A 25,094-nucleotide genomic window follows, 5' to 3' on the forward strand; every position below is an offset into this window, starting at 1 on the left:
TGGTGTGATTGAGAGTATGCAAATAAGCATTACCAACCACAGCTTATAGTTCTGATCAAGCAGATTAGAGTCAAGCAAAAAAGAAAAAAGAAAAAAAAGCGTCTTCTCACCTATAACACAAGCATGAATACTTTATATATGTGTACAGTTGAATGGTACAGGATCTTCAAGCCACAAAGGAGGTAGCATGGATAAAAGGCCATCCTATCCTATCCAATCCATTACTGCAGAACATGATCTGCTCCAGGGGTAGACAACGTGGTGCTCGTAGACTCTTCTCGCTTTTTTTTAAGTGACACATTTTCTTACCAGCAGCTGGAATTGCTGAAAAATAGCGATCTATTGGTGCTGAAAACTGTGGGTTCAAATCAGTTATTTGGTGTGTTGGGGCTTAGACACCACGTCTGGCTTGTACTCAGTCTTTTGGGCAGGTTACTTGCTCTTTGCTACACCTCCTGTGGCACCCATTTTGGAGTGGTGCCCAGGACAGTATCAAAATTGCTAATTCTGCCCATGACCAAAAAAGTCTACCTACCCGTGGTCTACCCACTAGCCTCCAAAATGTTTCAAAAGGAGGCTGATTGTCCATTTCACTAGTGTTTTAAACAATAATATTGTGTTTTATCATTACAAGTTTGGATGGAATTATGTTACTTTATTCTTTCTCAACAACCTATGATCACCAAACAACAGTCACAAAGCTTTTTAAGATATTCTCTGAAACTGAGAAGCTTCCTTCCACATGCTTTTATTTCTGCTTTTGACAGACCCGTAGTAAAGTCTTTGAAGGAAACTGGACGGGTAGAGTCAGAACTGTTTGAAGAAGTCACCATCTACTTCAGTGACATTGTGGGTTTCACAACCATCTGTAAATACAGCACCCCTATGGAAGTAGTGGACATGCTCAATGACATCTACAAGAACTTTGATCACATTCTTGACCATCATGATGTTTACAAGGTAACTTGATTTGAGAAGAGAACACATAAGGCTAGACAAAATGATTGAGGTGAAAGGAGCAAGAAGCAGAGTGTTGCCATCAATCCTTTATGAAAGACAAAAGGCAATAATTTGTTTTTCCTGAGGCATTCTCTGTAAAATTATTGTGCAAAATAGGGAAGTAAAGTAGGGTTGGTTGTCCTAACATTTTGAAACTGATAAGAAAGTTTTCATCTCAGAGAAAATAACCATCAAATCAACACTATACTGAGCGCTATTTAAAGTTCCATATGCCTTTATAATACGTTTGTTAATAGAAAGCTGTGCAGTACTCCTCCCTACCTGAGCAAAAAAGAACAGGACGACGTACCAGGCCTCCCCCACATCTGACCAAAATGACTCTTCTATCAGATAAAGATAGTATCATGTTTTAGCTCATGTTTTGGCTCATGTTTTAACAGGTGGAGACTATTGGAGATGCCTATATGGTAGTGAGTGGTTTACCAAAGAGGAATGGCAACTGTCATGCAGTGGACATTTCCATGATGGCTCTGGATATACTCAGCTTCATGGGCTCCTTTGAACTCCGACATCTTCCAGGCCTTCCTATATGGATTCGTATAGGAATTCACTCTGGTATGTAGTGATATGCCAAATATCTGACTAAAAGCAATCAACCAATGACACTCAATCTCGTGTTTAATTTCCCATAAATTGTTCATAGAGGCAGGTCTAATATGGCATTACACATATTTTCTCTGGCATTTTGGAATGTTATCTTTTTTGAAGTATCAGTTGTAACAAATTGTTGGAAGAAAAATATAGCACACTTTTTTTTTTTTAAAAAAAAGGGTTATCTTACATTAATAGCATTGTTGGCTAAGGGTTGGCACCAGCAGAGGTTCACCTTTATTTATCCAATAGCGCTTTGGTTGCTGAGTCCTTTGAAAGATTTAGAATATATTCCCACATTCAATGAGTATGTGTCCCAGGTGCATTTTCTCTTTGCAAGAGAGTTCCACAGATCCCCATCCAAATATAATATGGTGATTTCTAGTCCAAATATAATGGCTTGTAGGAAGAACCTTGCTGGGATAGAAGAGATGGATAGTATGCTACTGTTCAACCTATATATAAAAACTTCAAGAGTAGTTGTGTAGTCTGGCCCATGCAAGTGTTCAGTCAAATGGAAAAAATAAACTAAAAAATAGATTAAACGCAAAATAGTCACAAAAGTTAGGGCACCATTACAGCATGGGAAAGGGTGCCTTTGCTAGTGTTTGTCACATTTTTTAAATTATTTTTAAAGCTAGATTATGACACCCGTGGTGGAGGGATGCAATGGATAGTGCACTCTAAATGCATTGGAAATAAACATGAAAAAACATTTTAAAGTAGCTACAAAACTAATGAAATAGCATGGAGGAGAATGTTGTGTCACTTCATACACGAATCACAATCAGCTTCTACACTACAAGTGGAATAAGAGGGGCACATTATACAGGAAACAAATTTCATTTTACCAGGTACAAAATGCAGAGCATCAAGTGCTTGGAAAATATTATATTCTTGCAACAGACTGCAGCCACAAGGGAAGACATCTGAACTGCATACAAGAAATAACAACTGTTTTTCACACTAAAAACCTATTTCTGGGGGGTGGGGGGGACCTTGGGAACCTATTTTAAAATTAATTATTAAAACAGATTTCCCACACCCAAGCCAAGCATTTAAGGTGTTTTTTTTATTATTATTTGCTTTCGCTTGTTGCAGTAATTGGCTCAGCACAGAAGGAATATAATAATTCTCAATTAACCTTAAGAGCAGGAAGTCTGCAAAGAGTCTATCACAAGCTCTTCTGTAAGGCAGTTTTTTTCTTTCCTTCTGTTCTCTGATCCTAGTACTTACGTTCAGGTCCTATTAATGTTCCTCTTCTTTTCTTCTTCTTTTTTAAATACAGCAATTGAGCCAAAGCTGCTCTTTACTGCCTGCTCTCTCTAATGGCTGTTTGCACAAAATATGCTGCCAACACCTTAAAACAGGAAAGGAAAAAAAAATGAAGAGCCTTGTAGAAATTTGACTAATGGTTGCTTTATAGCCCAAGTTGTAGTGCTTTGAAATAAGAAAAGCTAATCTAAAGGTTAAAGATTGAAACATGGCTTATAACTGTGAATGAATATTTTATGTATATTAATCATTTTCTGTTCTCAAGATTGTATTTAAAATATTTTTTTGCCTTCTTTGGGGATTTTGTAAGGGCTGGTGAATTGTGCAAATCCTGACATTTTACTCTTACCAATCATAGCCAAGATTTCCTAACGTGTTCAGTCCATTGCCCCTGTGAAAGCCCTTTTCAAACCTGGAGGGATTCCACACATAGTACTGAGGGCGCTTCCATGCGCCCCCAGTGCGGCCCCAAAGCGATCGTGTAACTTACCTGGAGAAGAGACGAGGAAGAGGTGTCCTTGCCGCCGCCACCCACCTACCTCTGACCCGGCTGGGTCGGAGAGCTCTGCGGAAGAAGGCGGGATGGAGAGCGGAATTTGTTTTAGAGTGTGTGTGTGTGTGTGTATGGGGAAATGGACTATTATTTTTGAAAGCAAAAGAAAGGGTATTTTCCTACTTGTATAATTGCAATATTCCACTATAGCACATTGCCACCTAGAGGTTATGTAGCAGAAAATCAGGAAAGGAAAAGCTCTTTGTGTAGAGATCAGATCTCAGTTCTGTGATGGAAGTGAAAGTAGATACAGCAATTAACAGCCCTATGTGGAAAAGCTCTAACATGTCCATCCCTCTGGAAGACACACATACAAGAGAGCATAAGAAGTGAGAAAAAGAATGAAGTGAACTGAACACTGTGGCTGAAGCAATTGGCCAGGGGATTCAGCAAATGTCTTTGGTCTGTTGCAAAGGGCACCCACCCTCTCAACGGTACCTCTACCAACATAATAATTTATAAACCCTGGAGTTAATAACTGCAAGCCTGTTGTGGTGCGAGGTACAATACTAGGGAAGTCTATGTAGTTCATGTGCTTAGCTCCCTGCTACTTCTGATATTATGCACCCATGTGATTTGCCAAGTTCTTCCTCATCCTCCCTCTGAAACAGTCTTCATTGTATCATAGGGCTTTCAGCCAATAGAAAGATGAAGAGGTCAGCAGTGAAATTACCTGGGAATGTGGGTGGTGGTGGTGGAAGAGAAAGACAAAGACAAAAGTGAATGTCAGATTCTGGTAAGTATGCTAGGTGACAAGTCCCTAGAGATCTCTTGTCTGGGCTCCTGAAATGCCCACTACTGTACTTAGGCAGGATCTACACAGGAAGCCAGATTCCGGCTGGACATCAGGAAAAACTTCCTGACTGGTAGAGCAGTACGACAATGGAACCAATGACCTAGAGAGGCCGTGGGCTCTCCCACACTAGAGGCATTCAAGAGGCAGCTGGACAGCCATCTGTCAGGGATGCTTTAAGGTGGATTCCTGTGTTGAGCAGGGGTTTGGACTTGATGGCCTTAAAGGCCCCTTCCAACTCTACTATTCGATGGTTCTATACACTGCTGCTTTAGAATGGTTTATAACAGTTTTGACAACTGCTTGGGCCCAGGACGTATTCCACATACTGTTTTCAAAGCATTTTCAAAGTGTTATTTTCAAAGTCTGGCTCTACTTAGAGCTATAGAAGAGGAGGACAAGGTTGAGGGAATGGACGGACTGTATCTGTTTCAAACTCACAAATAGCAATCTGCCATTAACACCTCTAGCTGCTACCCATGCCTACAAATTGAACAGAGAAAGCCTTTCAATAAGCACCAATGAGTCTAATGATTTCTCATTTAATTCTTGAGTTGTTTAATGTTTATTTTACTTTATCAGAGGGGTGGCTGTGTTAGTCTATTGCAGCAAAACAACAGAGTCTTGTGGCACCTTAGAGATAAACACATTTATTGTGGCATAGGCTTTTGTGGACTACAGTCCATCAGATTCATGATGTGTTATCTTGAATTAGATATGTTTCTGTGGTAAATAACTGGCAAGGAGTCCAACTGCATGAAGATGAGGCATCCCAAACAGGCGGCCCCATCCTGGTTTTTATTAAGAACTAAGTGGTTACATTTCTTGTTTACAAGCTATGATTGGTTGTTGAGTACAGCATGTTTAATGCATGATTACCTCGTGGACAGTAGGTGCTTGTTAGTGCGTGTTGAGCATGAATATACCATATAAGGGTTAAGGAAATACATGATCATAGCATAGTGTCTTCAGTACTTATTGTATTCTGTGGCCCTTGCGTCAGCACATTCCAAGGCATGGCCAGCAAGTGCCAAGATGTTCCTTAGCAAGGCTTTATCTTAAAAGTGTTATCCTTGTGTTCCAGCACATCTCAGCATGGTATGCCAATACTGAAAGTGTGCCAGAGAGGGATAACAATTCCCCCTACATGTTTCTGTGTGTATATACACACACACACACACACAATGGTGGCGGGGATTGTAGTGAAGTCAGTTTTTGACTCCTTGAGGAGACAGCGTGGACAATGCCCCCCTTCTTCTTAATTCCTTCTTCTTCTGTTTTTGTTGTTGTTGTTCAGGTCCATGTGCTGCTGGTGTGGTTGGGATTAAAATGCCTCGTTATTGCTTGTTTGGAGATACAGTAAATACAGCTTCAAGGATGGAATCTACAGGTTTACGTAAGGAGAGATTTACTTCTGCGCTATACAATATTTTGTATTATCCACTTCAGAGCTCCTTATCCACAAAAGGAACTATTTTATCATCATAAATTAGAAATTGTCTTTGGCCGGTCACACTCTCTGTGCAGACATTTGCAACCTCAATCCACGTTCCATTTTAAGATTCTGATCCTCCAAACTTCATGACAGGTCATTTTTGGAGGCTCTCCTTTGGGTGCCTCTGCCAAAGGAAGTTAGGCAGGTAGTTAAAAGAGAGAGGGTCTTCTCAGTTGTGAAACTCCATTTGTGGAATGCCCTCCCCAAAGATGCTCACCTAAAGCCTATACTTTTCTTTTCAGTGCCAGACAAGACCTTTATTTTTCCCCAAGGCATTTTAGATTTTATGACTATCTGACAGGTTTTTCCTGGGCTTTTTTTATTGTATTGCATTTTATTCTTTTAGCTTTATGTGTCCACTCAGAGAACTTTTATTATTGGGAAATTAAAAATATAATAAATAAAATAAAATGATTTCAACATCAACTCAGATTTATTTCCCCTCTCTTCTATCTCTCCCCCACCTGCTTCTTGTAACATCTTGCCTGATAGAGATCTGGAGACTTCAAAGCTTGCACAGTATTTTGTGACTTTGGAGTTGGCCTCATAAAGGTATTAGCCTAATATGGTTTTTTTTTAACTCATGACTAACATGGCTAGCTTTGTTTTTTGCTACACCATGTAGATATTTTGAAGATAAATAGGGAGATGCCCTCAGTTCCTTGGAATGAAGAGTAGATTGTAATCAATAAATAGTTGCACCATTGTGATATTTTCTTAAAGCACAACCGCATTGTACTTTTTAAAAAGTTTTATTTGCTGTTTTGTATCTGCCTTGCTTAGTTCCCCCCCTCCCCACAATCCTCCTTGGTTATGTATCTAACCTTCCTTCTGGCTAAAAATTTTCAGATTAAAGTCAGCTCAAGAATTACTTCAGGACAATCACTCTCACTGAAGTCACTAAAACCACTCCAAGCTTACTTGAGTGACTTGAGAATTGTAATGTAATTTCCCTGTGGGGAAGAAGATGCGAGGGAGACTGGAGCAGGCAGGGACCATCAGAGCCTGCTTCAGTTGGAAACCCCCCCCACACACACACACACAGGGCTAACATCTTCACCTTGTGGGGAAGAAGGAGCTGTTGGTTTGCCCCTCCATTGGGAGGTGAGAGGACGGAGCAGGGCCTTCCCACCAGCCTAAGCAGTCTCCTTAATTTCTTTTTATTTTCTCCCTCTTCCCTCCCCATCCACTTTTCCTTGTGTGTCATGTCTTTTTTTTAGAATGTAAGCCTGAGGGTAGGGACTGTCTTCCTTATTGATACATTGTAAGCCGCTCCAAGAGCCTTTTGGCTGAGGTGCGGGATAAAAATACTCTAAATAAATAAATAAATAAATAATGTCAATAGTTATGCTTTATTTGGAAATCTTATTTATAAGAAAGTATATTTGAGACATTTTAGTTCTAGCCTTTACACTACTAGAAACTCAATAATATCATCAGCTAAATATCAACTATAATACAGACTGGCACAAACCAAACATCAAACAAAAATCAAACAGATCTAAATTAAAACTTTGTATCTGCCTGTTTGTTTTTATCATACTCATAGCTCTACGAATTCATGTAAGTGGTTCCACTATTGCTATTCTCAAGAGGACAGACTGTCAATTCCAGTATGAAGAGCGAGGAGAGACATACCTAAAGGTAACAGACACCCACACTATGCATTCACATATTCAAAATGTAAGTATATGTTGTGATTCTAAGGTTTGCAGTGTAATCTACAAAACTTTATTCAACAAATAAATATCTCTTCACACCTGATGGGAGTGTTAATACTAAGAACCATCCTCTAAACTTAATTAGCTTAACAAAGCTAGGCAGCTGCTTTTCAATTAAAACTGGACAGAATATCTCTCTAGAGCTATCACATATCTGAGAGGTTCATACATTTTAAATCACTAATGAGTTTCATGGCTGGGCAGGGACTCGGACTTGGTGTTTCTAATTTCTACATCTAACTGCCACACTAGCTTTTTTATCTAATCTAAATGGAATGTCTTGTTGATTTTATTTTATAAGACTCTAGCCTAGTCCTGGCTTCTGATATATTTATGTATGTATTAACTGCTGATTAGAACAACCACTAGGCATACACTTTATGTTCTATATGCTGATTACATAAAATTATACAAAGATAACAATGCTGCAATATATGAACTCACTCTCTCTCTCTCTCTCTCTCTCACACACACACACACACACACACATATAATCCCTATTTTTTATCTTAGATTTATTATTTTGTTGTTTCATATTAGGGCAAAGGAACTGAAATTACTTTCTGGCTGACAGGCGTGAAGGACCAGAAGTACAATCTTCCAACACCACCTTCTGAGTAAGAGGCTCTTTGACTGAGGACTGAGGTGTTCACAAATATTTATGCCAGTTTTCAACCTTTAGAGTACCTTTCTGTAATTATATTACTGGGCAGGCTCCTGGCAGAGAAGGAGATTGCACCTGTGCATACACACATGGGGGCACAATGTATGTATTTTGGGTTTCATGAATCCCAGGACTGCTTATGCTTAAGTACTCTTTTTTAAAAATCTAAATTTCCCTTTGAAAGCAAGGTAAAAAAAAAAGCACAAGCATTCTCTACAAAAAGGAACTATAAAATCTCATGTATCTTCTACTATATTTTGCTTGTTTCAGGAAAGCCTCGCCATGAACAGCACAAATATTAGGGAGGAAGGTGGGTAGGAGTGAAGTAAAGAGAGAGTCTCTTGAGTCTTGCAGGAATAGACAAGCATGTTGTGTAGCAAGGGCAACTATGGAGACAATCCCCACCCTGCTGGCACAAGCTGTGACACAAGAGTGTGTCCCAGTCACTGTAGCAACCAGGGCAAAGCTCCTCATCACATTGTCCTGTGATGGGTCTTCTTTGGTTGCTCATACAGCCACCAATTAGACAACCTTGCCTGCTTTTTCCTCCAGCTTAGATGGGAGATCTATGTCAACCCCACAAATACACACATAGAAAGTGATGGGAGAGAAGCATAAGAACTTAAGAAAAGCCATGTTGGATCAGACCAACGGTCCATCTAGTCCAGCATTCTATTCACACAATAGCCAACCAGTGTTGACTAGGAACCCACAAGCAAAAGAGGAAAGACACAGGTGACAGTGAGAGAGATGAGAGAGAAGGGAGATGGAGAAAGAGATGGATGACAAAGCGCTTACATCAGAGATGGAAACAATAAAAAGTCTGTGACACCTTAAGACTAACAGTGTTAGAAACAGATCTGCTGTAACAAATTTGTAAAATACTTCACTGATAAAATCGCACATGTCTGCTCTGAATTGGATTACACATTAAGAGCAGTCTTTGTAGAAGTGACTGAGACATCTGCTTGTCCAGTTTTAACAAATGAGCTTCATCTTGTTTAATGAGGATGTGGACAGGCTGCTTGGAGTGGTGAAACCTGGTTATTTATAAAAGCTTCAAAAGGGGAACTGACCAGCTTTGTGGAGGCTGTATATGCTTTGTTTGAGGGAGGGCTTTGCTCCCATTTCTCTGAAAGGGGCGGTTGTGAGATTATTATTAAAGAAGCTGTAGTTAGATCCCATTATCCTGGATAATAATCAGCCTGTTTCCAGTCTTCCTCTTTTGAATACTACAGCAGGTGGTGGCAACAAAGCTTCAAGTTTTCTGGAATGAAGCTTATTTACATCCTTTGGAATGCATCCTTGTTGGTTCTTCTGGACATCTCAGAGGCATTTGATGCCATTGGCCATGATATCCTTCTGGGATTTTTTTTTAGCTAGTAAGGGGTTTGGAGGGACTGTTTTGCAGTGGGCCTGGTCCTATGTGGCTGAACATTCCCAGAAGGTGATGCTGAAGGATTATTGCTTGGCTTCTTGCCTGTGGGGTTCCTCAGGGTTCAATTTCATCCCCTTTGCTCATTAACATCTACATAAAGCTGCTGGGAGATAAGTCATTCAGAGGTTGGGGATTAAGTCTAAACACTATGCTGATGGTACCTAGCTCTATCTTTCTGCCAAGGTAGCTGCAGAAATCCTGACTAGTTGCCTGGATGTAGTAATAGATGGGATTTGGACTAAAATGTTGAGGCACAGTCCTAACATGACAGAAGTCTTGATAGTGAGTAGGTCTAAACTGCGATTGGGAGTACAACCTTTTCTATGGGGTAAGACTTTCTTTGAAGGATCAGATCTAGCTTCGCTCCTGGATTCTCAGGTGGCAGCTATGGCTTGGAGTGCTTTTGTTCAGCTTTGACTGATTGAGGGAAGACATGATAGCATTCTTCAAATACTTAAAAGGTTGTCACTCAGAGGAGGGCCAGGATCTCTTCTCAATCCTCCCAGAGTGCAGGACATGGAATAAAGTTAAAGGAAGCCAGATTCCAGCTGGACATCAGGAAAAACTTCCTGACTGTTAGAGCAGTGCGACAATGGAATCAGTTACCTAGGAAGGTTGTGGGCTCTCCCACACTAGAGGCATTCAAGAGGCAGCTGGACAACCATCTATCAGGGATGCTTTAGGGTGGATTCCTGCATTGAGCAGGGGGTTGGACTCGATGGCCTTGTAGGCCCCTTCCAACTCTGCTATTCTTTGATGTGCCACTTGTGTCCTTTCTTGGAGAAATCAGATCTGGCCAGTGATGCATGCCTTAGGCTGTTTCTCCACCAGTCCGATAGTCCAAGCACAGGGACTCCTGGGGGCAGGGGGGGATGGGCATGGGTTTTCTCAGGGATGAAAAAAACCTGGGAAAACCTGATTCTTCACGCAGACTCAGGATCATCCCAAGACTGCGGGAGGTGTGGGCGCCTGTCCTGACTTCTTCCCTCCTACCTGCAAGTAACAGAGGTCACCAGAGGGAAGAAGCCAGGCCATGGGCAGTCCAGGGACAACGGGGTTGGGGATTTTCTTTCTTTTTTTAAACTTACATTTTGCTGGAGTGCAAGTGTGATCTGGCTCCTATTCCTTTTTTAAAAAATGGTGGCCACAATGGGTACAATGTCCCTCCTCCCATCCGGGATGTCGTGCTTCCGTTTAGATACAGAGGGACGATCCTGGAAGCAGGTAAGTCTGGGATCACCGCCCCTCACTCACTCTACACCCTTTAGGTGTAGAAAGGGCCATTGTCACTTCCTGTTTAGACTACTACAATGTGCTCTATGTGGGGCAGTAACTGAAGAGCGTTTGGAAACTGCAGCTGGTGCAAAATGCTGCAACCAGATTGCTTTTTAGTGTACACTTTACAGACTATATATTACACTGTTCCTACATCCATTGCACTGGCTTCCAATCTTTTTCCATGCCCAATTCAAGGTGGTGGTTCTTACTCATAAATCCCTAAGCAGCTTGGGACTATGATATCTGAAAGACCTATAAATATTTCAATTAATTACTCAATTATTCAACCAGTTGTTTAATCAATTAATACAAAAATAGGTACTGTAAATAGTTAAGGATTTTCTTCCAAGTTAAGGCTATGGAGTTGTTATGGTGTTCAGTCTATATACAGAGATTATCTCTTGAGTCAGGTATCCCAGGATTGGACAGTTTTTCTATTGGAAATATTCCCAAATCTGAAAGGCTGTAATCATCCCAATTAAAATGTAACAGGTTGTTCAAGCTTTTCATTGTGACTGCTGACTTGTGATTTTTGAAATATAATTGTTTTCCCAACATATTCTATATGGTATCCAGGGTGTCTGCATTCTATAGCATATATTACATAGCCAGACTTGCAGGTAATATTCTATTTAATATACTAGGTCTTGCCAGTCACTCTGCTTTTGAAGGTGGCTGTTTCCCTCGCTTAAAATCCAGCTTTGTCACTGATGAAAGCAGAAGCTGAAACATTTAACTAAATAATGTTAAGCCTATCTTTGGTTTGTCAGTCACTTGTTTAAATATATAAACAGCTTGGCACTTCCATGTGAAATCCTGCTCCTCCTCACAGGCTTGCACATTGGTGGGTTGGGACCCACAAGCAGAAAACACCTTGACTTGAGGTGGATTTACACCAGTAGCATCACCTCCATTTTGTTTTTAAGGTTTGTTTTTTAAGAGAAGGAAAAAGGAAGAAAGTAGAATGACAGGGAGAGAGCCCCCGTCTTGACAGCGGTGCTTTGGCGCTGCGAGGCCTTTGGCTCTCGCATATTATTATTATTATTATCATTATTATTATTATTATTATATTAATTTGTATTCCGCCTTTTGCCGAATACTGGGCCTCAAGGCGGTATTACAAAGTTTAAAACATACATTTTAAAACATAGGAAAAGAAATGTAAAAAAAAAAAAGTTTTAAATACACAACACCTCCAAAGGAGCCTGCCTCTTAAGCTCCCAGTCCCAAAAAGTTGTTGCAGCTGGGTGTGTGTGAGATGGTTCTTTGCTGGGAGCCTGAGTCTGCTAGGAGGCAGTTGGAAGGTTCCACAGACTAGGCAAACCCCCAAGGCAGGACAACAGCAGCCACTGACTGGCCCCTTGCTCTGCAGGCCTTCCCCTCCTGGCTGGATCAGATGGACACGATCCCAGGTAGCAGGAGCCTGCCTCTGAAGCTCCCAGTCCCAGTTCAGCTCCTGACTCTCTTCGGTGTGTGCTCGCACACACGCACGCAAACATAAATACAAACACACCGAGGGAGAAAAGTGTTTTGCAGGAGGAGCCGCTGCCGGCGGGACGCGCCAGAAGAGCTGCCGGGTGGGAGGGGGGATTATTCGAATGGAAGAACACACAAGGGGGAAGCGGCCAGAGCAGCGTCTTTGAATGGGGTAGAGATTCTTCCGCAGGCGGCGCTGCCTAGCTCACAGTACACACAGTAAAGAAAGAGGTGCTTCTTTTAGGTACGTCTTTAAAAAAGGCGCACGGAAGCACCTTCGCAACGATGTGTAGATCTGGCCCTGAGTCTGCTAGGAGGCAGTTGGAGGTTCCACAGACTAGGCAAACCCCCGAGGCAGGACAACAGCAGCCGCTGACTGGCCCCTTGCTTTGTAGGCTTCCTCTCCTGGCTGGATCAGATGGACACGATCCCAGGTAGCAGGAGCCTGCCTCTTAAGCTCCCAGTCCCAAAAAGATGTTGCAGCTGGGGGACCTGTGGTGTCCAAACCACCTCTCCTCCCTCTGGCTGCTTGTTCCTTCCCCCTTTTTTATCTGTAACTGCGAAGCGGCGGCCATTTTGCTCCCTGGGCTGCCCCCTCCCCCCTTGTCCTGGCACACCAGCTGGCTCCAGGGTTTTTTAAAAAACGTTTTATTTAATTGCCATGCTCCGTTGGACTGCAGAGGTGGTCCAGCAGCCTTCAGCTTGCTGGCCTGCCCCCTCCCCAGGTCCAGGCTGATGGCAACCAATCAGGGGTTGTCATTGGCCAGGCCACGCCTCTGCTGTAACACCAGAGCAAGGCAACAGACTGCAAATGTGTGTCTGCACCTTGCTCAGAGGAAAAAGTCAGGGTAAGTCCCTGACTTTTTTAAAGCGGAGCTTTGGGGGAATGCCCTGGGATTGCTCTGCAATGGCTGCTGTGTCATATAAATGACGTAACACCACTGCAGATCCACCCCAGGGCTTTTCCCTTGTCAAGACAAGCCCCTGGTGTCAGAAGCCTGGCAGGGCTTTGGGAATCTCAGACCACTCTAACCCAATGATGGGATTGCTCCTGCCTGTAAATTAGAAACTTTTTTTTTTTTTTTTTTGCTTACCAATCATTGACTCCCCCCCCCCCTACAGTTTTGCTTCTCTTTGGTCTCAAATAATCTTTCATAAGATCAGGAGGAACACCCTCCCATGTGCTTATACTGCTGCTTTATGCTACATGCATAAATTTAAGACAGGTAAAGGGAGGATAGAATGGATTCACCTTTCCATGATGAAGATATTGCAGTTGGCAATTGCAGCTGCCCTGGTGTGTAGTTATTCTGAAACCTTTGGAATCATCCTGCCCAGGGGTTAAGGTTCAAAGGAAGTTATAGCAGTAGAAATATCTGGTAAGTTGGCAACCTTTGGATGTACCTTGGGAGTTGGTTGTGGCTCAGCAGTGCTCTGGCACATTCTCCACAGGAAGCTCCAAACATGTCATTCCAATGTAATATATAAGTTGTCACTTAAAGCTCCATCACACCAGTGTTATAGTCTGCTATCGTGGCAAATTGCATGCAAAGGACTCAGATGACGCCGACCATGTCATGCTGTGATTGTGGTTCTTCCCCTCCTCTTAGCAATGTATTTTGGCACGGAAAGTCTCATTCTTCGGGTAATGCGAAAGCATACTGCTCAAACTTAAATGTGTATTTTCATCCATCATTTTCAATCTGATGTTCTGTGGGTGTGTTTTCAAGGGGCAGAATTGCTGATGAAAGAGGGGGCGTGCCTTTTCTCCAGCAGGCTGTGTAGCTTCTCTCCCCTCCCCTTTCCTACTCTCCTTTTCAATAAAAGGGTTTTAGTTGATTAATCAATTAATCTATGGATTCAATTTGCATGTGGGTTATAAGCAGTCCCTCTGGAGCAAGAAGAGGTCCCATTGAGCTCTATGTTCTTACTCTTGAGTAGGCATTTTCACCTTAAAAGAAATGTGGAAAATGTACCCTCCTTGCCAGCAGCACCCTCATTTTTAAAGATAAAGTGATTCAAATTGGCACAGTGATTGCTCTTAAGGAGGGCTTTCAGCATGCTCAATTTGAATCCAATTGGATCAACCCTTGATTTTAAGGAATTTTTAAAATAGGAACTAAACAAATGCTTACATCTGCGTAAGTTTTAAAAATAAAGAGATCCAAATTGGCAGAGTGATAGCTCTTATGGAGGGCTTTCAGCATACCAAATTTGAATCAGATTGGGTCGTCCCTTGATTTTTTAAAATTCCCCTCAAATTCTTTTCCTCTGTTTTGCACCAGTACGAAGGATCGTAGGATCGATCTTCCATTCCTTTGATCATGCAAAGCTGTGAATCTTTGCTGTGCAAAGATTATGAACTTGCTGTGCAAGTTCATAAACTACAGATCTCCTGGTTCCCTTACTCAAAAGTAAATCCCATTGATTTCAACTGCTAAAGTCACATGCAGGCTTACCTTTGAGTAAACCCCATTGAACAAAGAGAGTCTTACTTTTGAGTAAACACATGTTCCAGTTCTAGAGAGCCATGGAGGGCTCTTGGGTGTGTGTGTGTGTGCATTTGAAAGATGGAGCATGTATGAGAGGTGCACTGTGTGAAGCAGGGAGAAGAAACGGGTGAGGGGAACCGGGTTTGCCTGGTGCCCTTTCCACAAGGCTTAGACACCAGCTGTCTCTGCAGTTGGCTGAGGATACCAATCCCCGGAAGTTTGCAGCAGCAGCTTCTTTTCTTATTCCAGGTTTGGGGGGGGCTCTGTTTTGCATCAAGGGGAGGCGGAGAGGCAACCTTTAGTCAAGCAACGGGGAAGCAAGAGCCTCATGTCTCTTTCCATCCAGGTGGGCACTTTATTGAAGCAGGATTCTCTCTCTCTCTCTACATCCCCCCTTTCCTTTCTTTCTCTCTACCAGCCCAATCCCAGGCAGTGTCAGTGCTCCTAACCAGGACTTACTTCCAAGTAAAGATGTGTAGGAGGGCGCTTAATGACTTTCAAGGGATATCCACCAAACTACTTAGGGGAGAGAAGTCCTTGTTTTTCCCAAATCTGTTTAGCAACAAGTGAAGCTACTGCTGAGGAAAAAGCAGAGCAACACCTAGTAGCCCCATGTCCATCACAGTCAGTGAGGGGGGGGGGAGTTGTCCAACCACCAATAGAGTGCAGCAGGAGGTACAAAGGAGATCCACGGGTGGATGCAATAGCCAATTTGCAGGTGCGCAGGGCAGGACAGGTATAAATATCCATGAACCCTAAAAGTGCACAGGTGTGATCAGGGCTTCACACGCTATAGAAACAAGGGGGATAATACGAGGGCAAAATTAGTATTAGATTATGGATTTAAAATGCATAATAAATTGAATGGAATAAACTTAAAAGGGCTTATGATTAAGAATTGTAAGTGGAGGAAAGCATCACTGAAATCCTTCTGATTTTTCTCTCCTGCTTGTTTCCAGTGAGAATCAACAGCGTTTGCAGGCTGATTTTGATGAGATGATAACAGACTCTCTGCAGAAAAGACCAATAGAAGAATTCCAGGTGCGAGGGATTTCACGTGTGGCTAGTTGCCGCAAAGGCACTCTGGAATATCTGCAATTGACTACTACAGAAAGCTCCAGCACTCATCTGTAAACTCGATAAAGAACTTGATTAAAAAATCCCAGGAAGTTAGAACTAAATATAAGATAGATGTTATGCACACTCCACATATTTGCAATATTTCAGAGCACTGGTTGGTTGCAGACAGACTAGATCCTTGCTTTGAGTGAAATCTGTAGGTAATTATCTGTGGAAAGCACATTCCCTTTGCCACATGAGAAAAATACAAATAATTTAATGCAACATGCTCCTTGGAGGCTTCACTGATGTTCTGCTTAGTGGAATAGGGAGATGGCGAAGAAAGAGGGTGTCCATCTCGCCGCTCCCTTTACATTCAGCTTGGTATAAGCCATTTTGAACATATCGGAAAGTGTAAGTAAATAAATAGGCAGGCAAGCAAGCAAGCAAGCATTGAAAGTACTGTTTGAAATTGTTGCTCTTCGAATCATACGGCCATTCCTTTGCTTCTTCAGAAAGTAAAGATGGTTGTATTTTTAACAAGCCATTCTGTCATGTTTAAATAGATTTCTCCCCCCCCCTTTTTTTTTTTTTTACTGCAAGCACCTGTCTCTTATTACAGAAACCATCTAAAATATTTTGACTTATTTAAAATGTGTTGGTCTGGTACCCATTTTCAGGTCTTGATGTGTCACAATTTTTATTTGAAACATTTGTTTGGAAATGTACATTCATCACTGGCTCCTGATTTGTTTCTGGGTCCAATTTAAGAGCTCGTTATGAGCTTTAAAGTCCTAAATGGTTTGGGTCCATGACAGTTAAAGGACTGTCTGCTGTCACATGGGACTGCCTGTCTGTTGATATCTTTGCAGAGGGATTGGTCCCTTCCCTAAGAGACCCATTTGGCTTCCTCTTTCTCAGCTTTCTGAAGGTCCTTTTAAAACTTGTTTTAATGTTTAATAATTCCATATTTTGATTTTTAGGCTCTGTTTGTTGCCTTATTATAAGTGTTCAGTATTTTTTTTAATTGATGGATGACATCTTTATTTTTATTTATAATTGTACTGATTGTGGTTTGAGAGCCACTTGTGTGGAAGAAAAGTGGCATTCAAATGTTGGAAGTAAATAAAATAAAAGGACAACTGGGGGAAATCATTCTTAAATTAAACTTCAAAATCACCTCTGTATAATGTTTAGCAAATAAACAGTACTTACATTTTATATGAGCTGGCTACTTATGTGTGACAATAAATTCTCAGGATTAAATGACCACTTTGTAAAAAGAAAATATTCCAGCAGTTATTTATACTGATGCAGAATCTACTTTCCGCTCTTAACTACATGGGCATTGCAGTGTCCATGTAAATATACTCCCATTAAATCAGTGTAGGGCTAGGCAATCAAATGGTTCTGGCAAGGCAGGAGCCAGGTTACATTGGTCAATGACAGCATATATTAGCAAGGAACCTATGTACTCCAGGTGTCAAATCTGAGAAGAAAACAACAGTAGGGTGACCATATGAAAAGGAGGACAGGGATCCTGTATCTTTAACAGTTGCATAGAAAAGGGAATTTCAGCAGGTGTCATTTGTATATTATTATTATTTATTATTATTTATTTATATAGCACCATCAATATGGAGAACCTGGTGAAATTCCCTCTTCATCACAACAGTTAAAGGTACAGGAGCTAGACTAGACTGACCAGATTTAAAAGAGGGCAGGGCACCTGCAGCTTTAACTGTTGTGATGAAGAATGAATTTCCCCAGGTTCCCCATATATACAAATGACACCTGCTGAAATTTCCTTTTCAATACAACTGTTAAAGATACAGGAGCCCTGTCCTCCTTTTCATATGGTCACCCTAAACAACAGCACTACAAAACACAGAGAACACCTTTGAGTAAACCCCATTGAACAGAGAGGCTTACTTCTGAGTAAACACATATAGAACTGACTTTTAATAGTGTATTCACTCAGAAGCTTTTGTTTAAAGTCTAAACTGGAAAGAAGTGCTCTGCAACCCTATGCTTACTTCTGAGGTCTTACTTCTGTTTACTCAGAAGTAAGTCTCTCTCACTGTGCAATGGGGTTTACTCAAAGGTAAGCATGCTTGGGATTTTAGTATGACTTGGATGTAAAAGCAGTTGAAAGCAATAGGATTTATTCTTGAGTAAGGGAACCAGTAGATCTCTATTTTATGAACTTGGAGAACCACAGCTTCGCAAAAGGAAAGGAAAACAGACCCTTCACAAATGTAAACAGGTGGAATTTTGCACTGATGGACTATCAAGAAAATGATTTAAGGGGGAATTAAAAAATTCAAAAAATCAAGGGATGAACTGATCTGATCCAAACTTGGCATGGCTAAAGCCCTCCTTAAGAGCTATCACTGTAGCAAGTTTGATCTCTTTATCTTTAAAAATTACACAGATGTAAACATTTTTGTTAATTTCCATTTTAAAAATTGCTTAAAATCAAGGCATGAATGGAACTGATTCAAACTTGGCATGGCTAAAGCCCTCTTTAAGAGCTATCACCACACCAAGTTTGATCTTTATATTTTAAAATTACACTGATATAAGCATTTTGGTTACCTTGGAGCAAAGGAGGTGACCTGACCACCTTTACAAAAGAAATTACTTAAAATGATTGTTCATCTGACCACCCTTTGAAATGTGCAAAACAAACCTTCCCTCCTCCTCCTCCCCTGCAAACCCTTCCCAAGCCAAGGGGCAGTAACAGTCTTGACCCATGGACTCCCTCCTACTTTCTACAAATGGCCTCCCTTCCTTGGAGTTTGTTTAATATGAGCTTAGAGGAAAGTGTAGTGTGTTGCTTTACCATAATTGCACAGTTCTTCTTCGTGGTCTCTATGCATCACATATATGGGACTCTGCGCCCGCGTGGAGACCTGAACCGGAACCTCAAATAGCTAAATATAACATTTTAGGCGGGAACCATCCCCAGTGCCACTGCGCATGTGCACACAGTTCTCGCTTATACCTCAGTTCTTCATCGTCCGCCATTGTGGCTAGACCTAGAAAACTGACCTCTTAGCATTTTTATTCATAGTTTTTCTTATACTTACCTTTACAGTACTATTTTCTCTCAGTATCCTCTTAGTATCCTCTTCTCTTTTTCTCCTCTTCTTTACTATCTAAAAAATAAATAAGAAATTATTAGATATAGTATTGTTACTTTCGTTTTTGCGGTGATCCGCGGGTCGCTAGGGCCTTCTGGTCCTATGGCAGTAAAAGCTCCCTTTAGGAAGTGCGTTAGTTGCTGGGCGAAACTTCCTCCAACTGACGGTCAGTTGCTCTGCATAATCTGTTTGGGCGAGGGCCATAAAGTCGAGATGTGCCACCACTGCATGTCTTTTACTAAACAGACGTGCAAAAATCGGGCCGATCGGCTGAGATCCATCTTGTGGGAAAAGGCCCTCAAGGCAACCGACGCCCCCAAACAGAAAACAATGGAGAAACCTGCGATTCCAAAAAGGACCATTACTCTTACACAACAGAGTATCGACGATGACCAGAGCTCTGGCGTACAAACGTTCGTTATCTCAGAAACGACCATGGCAAAAAAGAGGATGGATATACCCCTCACGCCTGGTCGCTCTTTGGTTAGCTCTGTGGCTAGAAAAAATTCTAAAAAAGCCCGGACTCCAAAGTCTGCTGAATTGCAGAAAAGGAAGAAAAAGAGAAAGGACTCTAACAAATCTTCCTCTCCACGCAGCTCTACCGTACCGACTGCTACAGTATCGAGCAGGCCCGCATCGGTACCGACCTCGGTACCGAGGCCACTGAAATCAATCTCTGAGGGTGATATTAGAGATTCGACGCCAACACGATCGGTACAACATGAGTTACCTTCATGCGAGCAAGCGACTGTAGACCTCGAAGGGCAACCACAGCAGTGTTTGCCTCCGATCTCCCCAGCGAGGTCTAGATCGCCTAGACCAACTGCTTACAGAGAGAGATCATACTCTCCCCGTTCCAACTGGGATAAACAATCAGCATACGCTGATCCCTATGGACGCTGCGACTGGGCCGACTGGGAATACTATCGCCCGCAGGCATACTTACCGGCAGAAGACTACTATTATCAGTACCAACAACCTGGTGATAACCAGTTTGCACGGCCTCCGCTGGTACTGAGAGCCCTCCCGGGCCCAATGGTGCCTCCACCACCTATACCGACACCTTCTCGGTACCGTGAACAGTCGGCGCCACCAACTCCAGCACTTCGTTGATACCATGATCAACCAGCTATGGTATCGAACACGGCTATCGTGCCTGTACTGCCGTCGCATTCAGAACAAGAGGTTCAACCTTTACCATTGTCACCACAACGTCAATCTATTTCACCTGACGATGATTATCAGTCGGATTCAATCTCCTCTGTATCACCAACGCCTTCTATTCCATCGCCAGATGATGCAGTAAATTCCAAAAACCCTGCGTCTCCGTCCGAGGATATGGGACATTTCTCTGAGCACATTTTAAGAATGGCTCAATCGTTAGGGCTTGTAACCCTTCAGCCTCTGGAGAGACTTGATGACCCCATCTATGATGTACTCCACACGGTCACCAATGTATCAGTTGCCATACCATTTCCTCCTACCTTGCTACAGACTGCACAAATGTCATGGAAAGCCCCTCTTCTACAGCGCCAACTTCAAAGTGACTTGAGGCGATGTATCGCATTCAGAAAAAGGGGAATGAATTTCTATTTCAGCACCCAAAGCCTAATTCGATTGTGGTCGAGTCGTCACAGGGGAAATCCCAAAAGATTAATTCTGCGCCTGTCGATAAAGAAGGCAGAAAATTAAACTTCTTGGGTAGAAAAATTTATGCATCTACTTCCTTAGACTTACGAGCTGCTACCTACCAAGCAACCATGGCATGGTACCAGGTTTTCCTGTGGGAAAAAATTGGATCACTCTGTGACTATTTACCTGATGATAAAAGGGAATTAGCCAGAGTCTTCCAGGTGGAAGCATCGGCCATCGCAAAGCAACAGCTCAGTACTGCGAGACACCAAACAGATTGTGATTTGAAAGCTATGATGGGCTCCATAGCCCTTCATAGACATGCATGGCTTAGGTCTGCCGGGCTGAGTCATGAGACTAGAACTCGCATTGAGAATTTACCCTTCGATGGCAAGGGCCTTTTTAACGCCAAAATGGACGAGGCAATGGACTCCATCCATAAAGCCCGCACAACGGCAAAATGAATGGGTTTTTCCACACCGATGGTCCAGTATAGACCTAGAAGATGGTCCAGACAACCATTCCCTCAGCAACAGCAACGCTTTCAATATGATAAGCAGCCTAGACAACAGCAGCAACAACAACTGCAGAGAAAGCGGAGCTATCAGTCCCGTTACCAACAAACCCACCGACAACCAGATTTTGGGAAAAAGCAGCACCTGTGACTGCCCTTACCCTTACTTGCCACCTTTCGGTCGCCGACTCCAGCAATTCATTCACCAATGGGAACAAATAACCACAGACTCTTGGGTCCTTACCATCATCCGCAATAGATACGACATCGAGTTCGACATCACCCCTCCTTTTTCGGGATTAAAGATAACGGCACCTTCGACTCCACTTCTCCAAGAGATACAAATTCTCTTCGACAAGGGAGCTATCTCCCATGTTCCAACTCCTCTTATCAATCAAGGGTTCTACTCCCGTTACTTTACTGTCCCGAAAAAAGATGGGGGTCTTCAACCAATATTAGATCTGAGACAGCTCAACACCTTTATCACCCCCAAGAAGTTCCGTATGATCACGGTGGCATCGGTCCTTCAACTGATCCAGAGAGGTGTCTGGTTTGCTGTGATAGACTTGAAGGACGCTTACTTTCACATCTCCATCAGGGAGTCAAGCCAACCCTTTCTCCGCTTTTTAATTGGGGACCAACCCTTCCAATTCACCATCCTCCCGTTCGGACTCGCAACAGCACCTCGAGTATTCACGAAAGTGATGGCGGTAGTATGCGCACACCTCAGGCAACAAGCCATCTCTGTATACCCTTACATAGACGATTGGCTACTGGTAGCAGAAGACAGCGCTACCCTACAGGGGAGCATTGCCACTACCCTGCAACTCCTTGACAGCCTGGGGCTTTGGGTAAACCTAGAAAAGTCTATCCTAACACCGCAAACAAAGATAGATTTCATAGGTGTTACTCTGTCTTCGATAGAGGGAAGAGCCTACCTCCCGACGTCGAGGGCCATAACCTTATGCGACCAAGTCCTCGATATCAGAACCCGATGCCTCACCTCTGCGTGGTTGATACAGAGACTACTGGGGCTAATGTCAGCTACCACCGCAGTCATCAGGTTCGTGAGGTTACGGATGAGAATCCAACAGAACTGGTTTCTCAGAATATTCGATCTATGTACCAACCCTCATCGGGCTCGACTGTCTCTACCGCCTTCGGTATGATCATCCCTCCTATGATGGACAATAGACAAGAATCTCCTCCAGGAAGTGCCCTTTCAAATCCCAAACCCATCGAGGACGATCGTTACCGACGCTTCGTTGCTAGGATGGGGCGCCCATTGTGGATCGCTTCAGGTCCAGGGCAGGTGGTTTACGCCACAGAAAACCGAGCATATCAACCACCTCGAGTTGCTAGCGGTAGAAAAAGCCCTGAAAGCCTTAGTACCAACTTTACAGCGACGCAGTGTACTTGTAGCCACCGACAACACTACTGTCATCTGCTATATCAACAGGCAGGGGGGCACAAGGTCTCATCCCCTGACAACATCAGCCCTTCGGATATGGAACTGGTGCATAAGGAGAGACATCTTCCTAACCGCCATCCATGTTGCAGGGAAGACGAACACTGTAGTAGACTTTCTGAGCAGATCGTTCCATACTGATCATGAGTGGGAACTCAATGTCAGGACGAGGCAGGACCTTTTTCAATAATGGGGTGTCCCCATGATCGACGTCTTTGCCTCAGAAAGCAATGCTGTATGCCCCAAATTTTACAGCAGAACAGGCAAGGGCAGATATTCCTTAGGGGACGCGTTCACCAGGACTTGGAAAGGAGCTCTACTCTACATGTTTCCACCCTTTCCACTGCTAATGCGCGTCCTAGCTAAGATTCAGACAGACAAATCAGACTGCATCTTGATAGCCCCGTGGTGGCCTCGACAACCATGATTTTCCCACGCGCTGAGACTGTCGAACCACAATTACATACGGCTCCCGTCGATACCGATGCTGCTGACTCGGGATCGAGGTATGATACGGCATCCGGAGTTGTCGACACTGAAAATGACGGTGTGGAGGATATCACTCTGCAGTCCAACACCTTAACTATCGATGAGGTATTGCTAGCGTCCCGCAAACCATCAACTAGAAAATCATACGCTAGCAAATGGAAAAGATTCTCTATCTTTTCTAGAAGTAGGAACACTCGACCTGACTCTTGCTCTATCAGGCATATTTTAGAGTACCTACTCTCTCTGTACCAACAAGGTTTGAAGATGTCATCGATAAGAGTCCATTTGGCAGCCATCGCGGCATCAACGGCTGTTCACCTTTCAAGCACCCGGTAGTGAAAAAGTTCTTACGGGGCTTAAGGAACTCGGTACCGACGACTAGACACGTAATCCCAAATTGGAGTTTGTCTGTGGTGCCACACGCTTTGACAAGAAAACCGTTTGAACCTTTGGCTACGGTTGACCTAAGACTATTGTCTTTTAAAGTAGCATTCCTCATAGCAGTGACGTCTGCAAGACGAGCAAGCGAAATTAGAGCTTTAAGAGTCGACCCACCTTATCGAACCTTTCACAGGGACAAGGTGATACTCCGTAGCAATATAGCCTTTCTACCGAAGGTAGTGTCAGCTTTTCATATGATGCAGGACATTGTACTGCCTGCATTTTTTCCTAATCCTACAACACCAGTGGACCGTACCCTGCACCTGTTAGACGTTAGAAGAGCCCTTGCTTTCTACAAGGCAAGGACGGAAAATTTCAGAAAGACAAAACAATTGTTTGTATGTTATGGAGAACCTTGCAAGGGTCTTCCCATATCTTGCCAACGACTTTCCCACTGGATAACGCAGACAATTGAGATGGCCTATGCCTTATCCAACCTGCAGCTGTCTGACACAGTGACTGCCCACTCCACTAGATCGATGGCAACTTCGGTGGCTTTTCATAGGGGTGTCCCTCTACAAGAAGTATGTAAGGCAGCAACGTGGTCAACTCCATCCACGTTCATCAAACATTACAACCTTGATGTTAGGGCGCGACAGGATTGTTCGTTTGGAAGAGCGGTCCTGTCCGAGATATTAAGATAACACACCAGCCCGCCTCCAGGTAGGTCAGCTTGTTAATCGCCCATATGTGTGATGCATAGAGATCACAAAGAAGAAATGCAGGTTGCTTACCTGTAACTGTAGTTCTTCGAGTGGTCATCTATGCATTCACACAACCCACCCACCATCCCCTCTTGGTGGTGTATCTTGATACTTTCTGTGAATTAAGTTATACTAAACAGTTTTTATACATAGTTTATGGGGCCACAATGTAGGAGTCCTGTAAACTGAGGTATAGGCGGGAACTGCGTGCACATGCGCAGTGGCGCTGGGGATGGTTCCCGCCTAAAACGTTATATTTAGCTATTTGAGGTTCTGGTTTAGGTCTCCGCGTGGGCGCAGAGCCCCATATGTGTGAATGCATAGATGACCACTCGAAGAACTGCAGTTACAGGTAAGCAACCTGCATTTTCCGGCTGCTTTACTATTGTATTTGCACAGAAATAAAGAAATATTTTTTAAAAATAAAAAATTAACTGCAGGGGAAAGGAGAATGTAGGAGGTGGGGCGGGAGATTTTGCTGGCATAATAGCACTCCAAGTGAAAAGATACATGAGCTAAAAGAGCACAACACACAGATGTGAAAGTGCCCAGCACTTGATTCACTAAGGAAACGGAGGGGGAAACTGCGGATGAAAATGGGATAAAAAAAGTAGGTGTGATGGAGCTCTATATCCTTCTAGGAGCAAATGCAGGTAGGTCATCAGACAGAGCACTGGAATTCACATACTGCAAAGGGTGGCCAAATCCCCCAAGCTGTGAGGATAACCTGGGGCTGGGAAGAAGTAGTCTTTGTGCATGCAGAAGTAGTCCCTCTTTGATGGCACGCCTCTTCACCTTTACTTAGGGCTGACCAGCTTTTAATAAGAGACTCTGTCTCTTAGTCC

General features: G+C 43.0%; 1 protein-coding gene across 1 annotated transcript in view; it reads left to right on the top strand.

Moving 5' to 3' along the window:
• The window catches only part of GUCY2C (guanylate cyclase 2C), a 72,949-nt gene extending 56,898 nt beyond the window's left edge, over nt 1–16,051 (top strand). Inside the window, exons 22-27 of the mRNA XM_063134658.1 lie at nt 768–960; nt 1,401–1,575; nt 5,530–5,628; nt 7,277–7,371; nt 7,989–8,065; nt 15,756–16,051. Of these exons, the coding sequence (XP_062990728.1) occupies nt 768–960; nt 1,401–1,575; nt 5,530–5,628; nt 7,277–7,371; nt 7,989–8,065; nt 15,756–15,930 (814 nt within the window). The 3' untranslated portion in view covers nt 15,931–16,051. The remainder of the gene's footprint in view (nt 1–767; nt 961–1,400; nt 1,576–5,529; nt 5,629–7,276; nt 7,372–7,988; nt 8,066–15,755) is intronic.
• Nucleotides 16,052–25,094: the final 9,043 nt, after the last annotated feature.

This window comes from Elgaria multicarinata, chromosome 9, assembly GCF_023053635.1.
Source record: "Elgaria multicarinata webbii isolate HBS135686 ecotype San Diego chromosome 9, rElgMul1.1.pri, whole genome shotgun sequence".
Classification (NCBI taxonomy): Eukaryota; Metazoa; Chordata; class Lepidosauria; order Squamata; family Anguidae; genus Elgaria; species Elgaria multicarinata.